Genomic DNA, 9,003 nt, shown 5'->3' with positions numbered 1-9,003 from the left:
ATAAAATCCTTCAAAATAAACATTCCCCATCATCTGAGTTATACAAACAAAACAACACTTGCTAAAACTGGATGACGTTATATCACGGTGGCACGGGAGCGCCACCACAATTCTAGGTTTCCTGGTATTTCTATGGGAAATCTTCATTTTCAGTTGCTGATAACTTCACATAGGAAAGTTTGTTTTGTGGTTTGTTTTTTTCTTGAAAATTGGCGCAAACGTTTTCTTTTCCAACCTCCGTCAGTCTCCCAAATATGAGAACATTTATTTTAGTGGTTTTGGGAGAGACGAATGAGGATTTGTTTGGGTTTTTTAATATTCTTTTCTTCTTATCTAGCTCAAGCTAAGAATCGTTTATCAAAATTTTGGGCATAGTTTGAAACTCTAGCCCTTTGTAGCTTTCAAAAGGGTTTGTTTTTGGGTTTTGTTTTGTTTTTTTGCGGGGATGGTTTTGTGATCTTCATATTTGAGAATTCTCATCTGCCAACAGGCAATAAGAAAAAGATTCATAGCATTCAAATCAGCGATAAGATATTGATATTAATGAGGCTTCCATCATGGAGGCCTGCCAATAAAAATGTCGATTTTCATAGAAACATAGCATTTATTTATTCTATCTATTTATTTACTAAATTTATTTGCCGCAAATCAACATTGCTAGGCGGTTTACAAGAAAGAGAATTTTGTACTTATGTGGAGTCTGACACTAGTTAGTAAGTGGAACTGCTACACGGATACAGATGTTCCTGGTGATGTGGCTGCTGGAGGGGCAGGCACTAATTATTAGTGGAGTTGCTCCTGGTGGCACGCATTGCCAGATCTATGGCCTTGCAGGCTAGGGCATTAATAAGCCATCAACACAGTGATGCAGACATTATTCTTCTTATTCTATGGTGGTTTAACCAGGAGAGCTAACAAATACTGTATGCACTGACATTTGTGGTGATAACATGCCAGTGTAGACAAAGGCATCAATTAACTAACACTGAAAAACAGTACACTGGAAGGGGAGAGGGGAGAAACTCAAACTGTGTGAGCAGAAACAGAGAAATGGGACAGTGTTTCTAGTCTGCCAGAGTAATTTAGCTGTACAGTTCCCATCACTCCTTCAGAGATCTCTTGTATTTACCCCCATGGAAACTGTAAGGCTGTTCCATGCATCCAGCACCCTCTCTGTAAAGGAATATTCTCTGATTACTCCTGAATCTACCCCCTTTCACCCTCATCCCATGATCCCCCTCATCCCATTGAAAGAGGCTCGCCTTTGTCAACCTTAAAGGACTGCCTCCTGAACTGTAGCAAAGGAGCTGTTATATACCCTTACAAGTGGGACGGCCATTCCAGACCCCGCAGAAGGAGGTTTGTATTTGAATGGAACCTCCCCCTAGTTCATCCTGCATTAGGAACCCGGGGCTTACTGGTAACAGAATCGAGTGTCTGTTACAGAAAAATAGCTCCTTACTCTTCAAGCACCAACTCAAAATGACCACACACTCTCTCTATCTTTAGCTCCACCTTATGCCCTCGGGATAGCCAATCACAGTCAGCTCTTTGGAGAGACTGAAAAAGGAATAGAAAATCCTACTAAGCTGTTATGAGTCTTGATGGTAAGGGGCCTAAGGCCATCTAGTGGTTAACCGAAGGGTCGGCCACACAGTGATAAAACACTTCCATCTTATATATTACATTACCAACCTTGCTTGTGCCAATATAATTTAATTTACTTTTATTAGGGGAGGGAAAGATCTCACATAGCAGTACAGAAAGGAAATCTCAGGGATGGAGAAAGAAGAAGAGGGTACGAGAACTAGGGATTGGGAGATGACGGGAGGAGGACCCGGAATGAGGAGAGGAGGAGGACTGAAGATGGGCGATGAGGAAGAGCAAAGGTGAGAGGAGATCTGGAATTTGGGAAAGGAGGGAGAGGGATGGAAACCCTGGGATTAAGGAGGAGGAAGAGGTTGTGTGAGAGGTTGGGGTGGGTTCCAGCATCTGGGAAGGATCAGACGTTCCAAGATCTGGAGATAGGATGTGACTTGAAGTAGTGGGGGCAAGGGAAGGGGTGTGAGGAGGAGGCAGGTGTACCTCCCGTGCTCTTGTCTGCTCTCCCTTACATCCCCTCTCTGACCTCTCACCCTGCCCAGTACAGACACGCACGTACACGGATACCCAGCACCACCCACACACAGAAACATGTCCCCGAGCTGATCCCCTCTCATCCCCCAGTGATACCCCACTCAATCCCTCCTAACCTCCCCAAAATGGTCCTCTTTGCTCTATTTGATCCAGGCTCAGCCCTTCTCCTCCTGTTCCCAGTAGGCTGCCTGGGAGGGAAGAGGCCGGATAGGAAACAGAGGGCCGTTCTCTGCTGAGTAAGATTTAGTACAGCTGGAAGGCAGCAAATCTTCAGCCATCCTGCTGCCCATCCAGGCAGGCCTGGTGCTGTTCTTCAGCAGCTGGATTGCTGTAGGACCTTCTGTTTTGTGTGTGTGTATGAGGGGGGGGAAGGTGTTTCGTGCTGCACGCTGCAATTCTTTTTCTCTGCCTCCAGGAGGAGCTCGTTCGCTGCTTCACAGCCAGACTCTCTCCTCTTCCAGCTGAGCCTCTCTCCAGTGCTCCCTTCTCTGCAGCAGGGCTGCAATCCCTGCCTGGGCTGCCATGGAACATCTCTGCCCGCTCCAAACCTCCATGGACTTTTCCTGCCTGCCTCTTCATATACTGCAGCGTTTTCTGTTTAACTCCCGACTCTGCCTGCTCCTGGGTCCCTCCAGAAGTAAGTCGTGTAAATATTTATCTTAGCCACAGGCTACAATATGTTTCCAAAGTACACACACACATGTACACACACGTGCACTTACTCAAACACAACCCCACCCTACCCATCCTACACACATGCCAAATACATACATACATACACCTACACCATCCACACTCCCCCACCCCACACAGTCTCACCATGCACTCACATACACATGCAGACACACACACACATCCCAAACATACACCTGGTCCCAGCATACCCACACTGACACCCACACTCCTCACCCACATACCCCCACACAGCCTCATATCCTTATTGGAGACTCGATTCTCCAAAAATACCGATCTGATGTTTCTGGGTTTCAGACTCATCCGAGAGAGTCACATTTTCTTCCTGCATGCCAAGTTTGGTGAATTTCCATCTCTCCTGCTGGAGAATTATTATCTCTACAGATGGATGGATGGACAGACCTTTTACATAATTCTTCCCAACGTTCCCTAGATTGGAAAGCATAGAAAGCGGAGTTACTTTCACCCTGGCTTTATTTATCTTCATGGAAATTAAGTGAGGCGGGGGGGGGGGGGGGAAGGAGAGCACAGAGGGGATGAGTGAGGCTGGAGCAGAATCACTCGCTCCCTGTGCATGCAGACTGGGAGGGGGCAGGGCTGCTAGGGGGACTCCCCACCCCCCCTGTTTTAACTCATTATTGGAATATGTAACATTTTGCAATAATAAACTATTAAAAGTCAGGACAGGTAGGATGGTTGTATCAGGGAGCTCAGATCTAAAGTTAGCACAGGAAACTAGAGGGCCCTTCAGTGATTTCTCTGCTTTTCCTCCTCCAATGGGCCACTAGAAATGTGGGCATAAGCCTTCTCTAAAGACTACCACATTTGGGCATATGGAGTGGTGAATCATATGACGGTGAATTTCAAAGTGGCGTGCAGGTGCACATTGGCACATGTGCATTGGTGCACGCCCAGGGACGAGGCAATATTATGACTTGCAAGCACATATGCACACGTTATAAAATAGCCTGAGCGCGGGTATATGTGCGCCTAATTTCAAGTGGGCGCGTACCTAGACGTGTAAAATCTGATTCTGTTGCGTACATAAGGTTATTTTATAATGGGTACATAGCCACACCATTGCCGGTTTCACCAGTTCGCCCAGTTAAGAGCTAGATCCTCCAAACCTCCCTGCACTCCCCCCCAGGTACCTCAGACCCCTTAAACTCCTCCAAAACGGCAGGGTTTTTTTTTATAACTTACGCTTCCTCCATAGCTGAAGTAAACTTGCGTATCCGTGGTGGACCTGGGTGCATGCCCGGGCATGTGAGTATCTACGCACGCATCTCTTGGCCGTGCCCTGAAACGCCCACGCCCTGCCCAGACTACGCCCACAGCACACCCATTGTGAAACTGAGCGAGATGTGCGTGCAGCGGGAGATACGCAAGCATCTGGGCGGCTCTTAAAATTCGGTGGGGGCGTGCGAGCCCAACTTGTGCGTGCATCTCCCAATGTCGATGTGCGCCAGGCTTTAAAAATTTCATCTTTATGCGTTGAAGAGTTTTGTTTTGTGTGTGTGTGTGTTTAAAATTGAATATAAAAAAAATGAAAATTCTCTTAAGAACTCCCAGCGGGACGATTTTATTGTTTCCTTAATTCCAGGGTGTAGCTACCTTTCCACACAGTTGCTGACGGCCAGGAGCAATAAGAAAGTAATACCAGTAAACATGGATTGAATATGAATATTATTATATGCTATTATCGCCGCTAGCTGTCCCTTCTGCTGAAAAGAAGCCAGGAAGCCCTGCGATGGTGCCCCGTAGCTACTTAGCAAGTAGAAGCGGGAGCTGTTTTAAGAGGGCTTTTGGACTCGCAATAAAAAGCAGAGCTTAATATACGGCAAAAGAAAGTCAGCGTCAGTGACAAAGCTGAAGAGGCAAGTGATGGCCACGGAGCTGGTTGCTAGAGAAAGGAGAGCCCGCACAATGCGGCCAAGACCTTGATTTTACCCTCCTGCTGGGCAAAAGTAAAGACAACGTTTGGAGGAAAAGCAAGCTCCATGCAGGAAGGAATCAAAAGGGGAAAAAAAAAATGAAATTCCATTTGTTGTTCTTCCGTTTTATTTCGAAAACGAAAGCCAATGAAATCGGAAAGGTCACCGACCGTTCCTTAAACACCAGCACATCCCTATGTCCTACTAACACCATCGCTAGACAAATGAATGCCAGGCCAGGTGACATTGAAAGTAATGTGATAGAGAAATTGAAAGCAATTGGATTTGCCCACAGATATCAATGGCAAGGCGCAGCTTCTAACGGATGTTCGCTTCTTTGAAGATGGAATAATAATAAAACAAATAGTTCCCTGTAAAGAGCAACCAGCAGCAACAAAAGGCCAAGACGTGTCCGACCTTTTGAGATCTTCTTTTTGCAATCTTGCAGTTTGGCATGTGTGGGGATTTGCACTGATGGTACACACTCAATGAAAGGGTTTGTGTTAATTGTGAAATGAAAGGATACTTATGTTCTGACCACTCGTCGTCTGCTGCATTGGGAAGCCCTAAGACAACAGGAAATGATTTGAGAGTAGTTTTCGAATGAAGTTGGGAAACTGGTGAAGCTGCGCGAAAAACAAAGACCATTGAAAATGGGTGTTTTGGAAAAACGCGGCAAAAGCCATAGAATCTGAGCATGTCAACCTCATCCTACACAAGGAAGTAAGATGATCATCAAGAGCAGCGATTCTCAACCGGTGTGTCACCAAGCACCGGTAGTTGTGTCACAGCTCCCGGTGTCCCCCATTCCCAGTTGTGCTTCCCTTCTCCCTTCTTCCTGCCCCTGCTGGCCAATCAGAAGCCTCCTCCCTTCTTCCTGCCCCCGCAGGCCAATCAGAAGCCTCCTCCCTTCTTCTTGCCAGTGGGAGTAGGAAGAAGGGAGGAAGCCTCTGACTAGCCAGTGGAGCAGGAAGAAGGAGCATTCCATAGCCTGGGGGTGGAGTGGTTTGAGGGAAGCTGGGAGCAGTGGCAGTGTCCAGGCCAATGGGGGCGAAGAAGCCTGACCCCGCTGAAGCAAGGCCATACTGAAATTAAATACAGCAGTGAGCCACAAAGAGAAGAGACCAGCTGCACCAGGATTTCCCCCTTCCAAAGTGGCAGAGAGCCGCGACAGAGCAGGGATTCCCCAAAAGTGAGCGTGGCAGAGCCATGATTAAAGTAAAAGTGACGCTCATTTGTGCCAGTTACAGATGGGGCCATTAGAACTCCCGGCAGCCGTAAAAGCAGGCAGATGGGAGCTTTCAGGAGCCTGAGGATATGCTTTGGCCTGCAAGGGAAGGGAGTAGGAGAGTTGCTGGAGAGGGTAAGTAAAGGTGGCTTTTTAAGTTTATTTTTCTTGACTGCCATTTTACTTATTGGGTATTATGTGATGTATCTGCTGTTTTGAAATATTTTATTGATATTTGAACAATTTTTAATAATTTTTAAGAGTTTTTAATTGTTGGATGTTATTCTGTTCATCAGATGTATTGAAACATTTATTCTATTTATTAATATAGTTTTACAGTTATTTCTGTGTGGGGTTCTATAGCAGCTTGGCTTGTTCTGTTTTCCTAATAGGAGGTGTATTGGTGTTTAGGACCTGATTTAATATTTGTAGTGCTGCCTTTTCATAGATAGGGCTGTTGCTGTTTGAGTATGTTCCATAATACAGGTGTAATGTTGTGTGGATTAGTTTGTGTGCATTATTGCAGATCCTGGGACTATGTTAGGTGCTATATTTCTCTTTCCGTTTCTCCAGGTTTGCACTGCATGCAGAGTGGCTTTTTTGATTTTCCATTCTAGTTTCTGTCTCCATATTTATAATTTGTGGTCTGTCTGTATTTGGTGAAGGTCAGTTCTGGGTGTGACTGAGGTGAGGTATTTTACTAGCTTGTACACATTTGTATCAATCTTATTTGTTTTCTTTCAATAGGACATGCATTAGTGGTAAATTACTGCCTTTTCATAAGGAGGGCTATTGTGCCTGGTAGTAAAGGGAGTTTGTGATGCTATTACTGAGATGTCATCAGAACCAGAATATCTTTTTTTGTATGGTGAGTTGTACGGGTAATGTCCTAGTTCTGCTCTGCACCCATTATTGGGGGGGGTCGAGGGGGTTCCTGAGGATGCAGAGTGCATGTTTACATTTAGCCCCATGATGGTCACATGTTCAGTGTGTCACGCACGTGAGAACCATCTGTCAGGTGTGTCCCGGCCGAAAATAGGTTGAGAACCACTGCTCTAAGTGAACTTAATAGTAGGTAATGGACTTCTCCTCCAAGAACTTATCCAATCCTTTTTTAAACACAGCTATACTAACTGCACTAACCACATCCCCTGGCAACAAATTCCAGAGTTTAATTGTGCGTTGAGTAAAAAAGAACTTTCTCCGATTAGTTTTAAATGTGCCACATGCTAACTTCATGGAGTGCCCCCTAGTCTTTCTACTATCCGAAAGAGTACATAACCGATTCACATCTACCCGTTCTAGACCTCTCATGATTTTAAACATCTCTATCATATCCCCCCTCAGTCGTCTCTTCTCCAAGCTGAAAAGTCCTAACCTCTTTAGTCTTTCCTCATAGGGGAGCTGTTCCATTCCCCTTATCATTTTGGTAGCCCTTCTCTGTACCTTCTCCATCGCAATTATATCTTTTTTGAGATGCGGCGACCAGAATTGTACACAGTATTCAAGGTGCGGTCTCACCATGGAGCGATACAGAGGCATTATGACATTTTCCGTTTTCTTCACCATTCCCTTTCTAATAATTCCCAACATTCTGTTTGCTTTTTTGACTGCCGCAGCACACTGCACCGACGATTTCAATGTGTTATCCACTATGACGCCTAAGGGTCATGATATGAAGCCCCTGAAACAATTTCAAGAAATATGTTTTCATAAAAAGGATGATGGATGCCGGTGGCCTGCAGCCTATCTGCCCCAATGGCTGTTCACCCACATCTAAGAAAAATAAAATAAAAGATCCCGGTTTGCATCCTGTATCAGTCGTGCAGCAGAGTTCTGCATTATTTGGAGTTTGTGAAAGGGCTTATCTGTTAGACCCTTGTACAGTGCGTTGCAATAATCCGGTCATGTTCTTACCATGGCGTGAACAACTGTGAGGGATTTTTTTTTTTTCCCTTCAATGAGCGGCAGTCTTTGCAAGTTTCATAATTGAAAGCGGCAGCTCTCTACTGTTGCCCAGATTTGTGGAATCATATGGCCAGTTCCGAGTCCATGCTGACTTTGAAAATCCCACATTCCCACAGTAGCCAGAAATATGTACTTCTAACTCCAACAAGTGAAGCAGCCAAAGCAGTACATTAATAAGGCTGACCTCGCCACCCTTGTGCATGCGTTTGTCATCCCACGGATAGATTCTGAGTACTTCAAGCTGTCCAGAGCGCTGCAACGTGGCACATTACTGCATGCGATAAAAGAAAACAGCTGATTGATTAGCACTGGCTGCTCTTTCGCTGCGTGAGCTACGTTTAAGCTACTTGTGCTAGTTTTCAAAGCCTTATAACAGGATAACCTTGTGTATCTAAAGAGCCCAGGGCTGTTGCTAGCTTTTTTTTGCTGCCCTGTGCGAACAAGTTTTGGGCTGTGTTTCTCCACCCCCCACCTCAATTCATTCAGTCTCTGTCTTCAGCGGGTCAAAGAAAGCCCAGCTCCCTCCAGCAATCTTATTTTTAAAAACTGACACCCATCCCCACCCCCTATGGAACCCATGGTCAAGGGAAGGGTATTAGGTACCCATGGCAAACCTTACAGCCTTGCACGAGTGCCCCGCTCCTAACTCCCACACCCTGTACAGACACAGAATTCAGTTGTGCATTTATAATAGATTTTACACGAAAAAGAACATTCAAAAGCACAGTCCTTTGAGGCAAAAATATCACTTACAACCTGCATATTATATTTACAAGCACTGCTGTGGTGCCAACCAGAAAACTCTGCAAAAAAAAGACTCTTGGAGCCCCTATAGGCTTGGCCCTCGAAAAGACAGAAATGAACAGAATTACCATTACAATATAGTAAACCTAACTACAGCACTTCATCAGTAACAACCTTACCTGTGAAAAGGCAACATTGCACATATTACACCAGGCTCTAGAACACCAATACACCTCCAATCAGGAAAACAAAACAAATCAGACTGCTATAGATTCTTACACAGAAACTTACATGCCAGCA

General features: G+C 45.3%; 1 protein-coding gene across 1 annotated transcript in view; it reads left to right on the top strand.

Moving 5' to 3' along the window:
• Positions 1-5,746: 5,746 nt before the first annotated feature.
• ADCY5 (adenylate cyclase 5) overlaps positions 5,747-9,003 on the top strand; it is a 472,164-nt gene continuing 468,907 nt past the window's right edge. Inside the window, exon 1 of the mRNA XM_029605225.1 lies at positions 5,747-6,126. Within this exon, the coding sequence (XP_029461085.1) occupies positions 6,055-6,126 (72 nt within the window). The 5' untranslated portion in view covers positions 5,747-6,054. The remainder of the gene's footprint in view (positions 6,127-9,003) is intronic.

This window comes from Rhinatrema bivittatum, chromosome 6 (assembly GCF_901001135.1).
Source record: "Rhinatrema bivittatum chromosome 6, aRhiBiv1.1, whole genome shotgun sequence".
NCBI classification, from domain to species: Eukaryota; Metazoa; Chordata; class Amphibia; order Gymnophiona; family Rhinatrematidae; genus Rhinatrema; species Rhinatrema bivittatum.
Note: the sequence above shows the minus strand (reverse complement) of the source record. Positions and strands in the feature narration are given on the sequence as shown.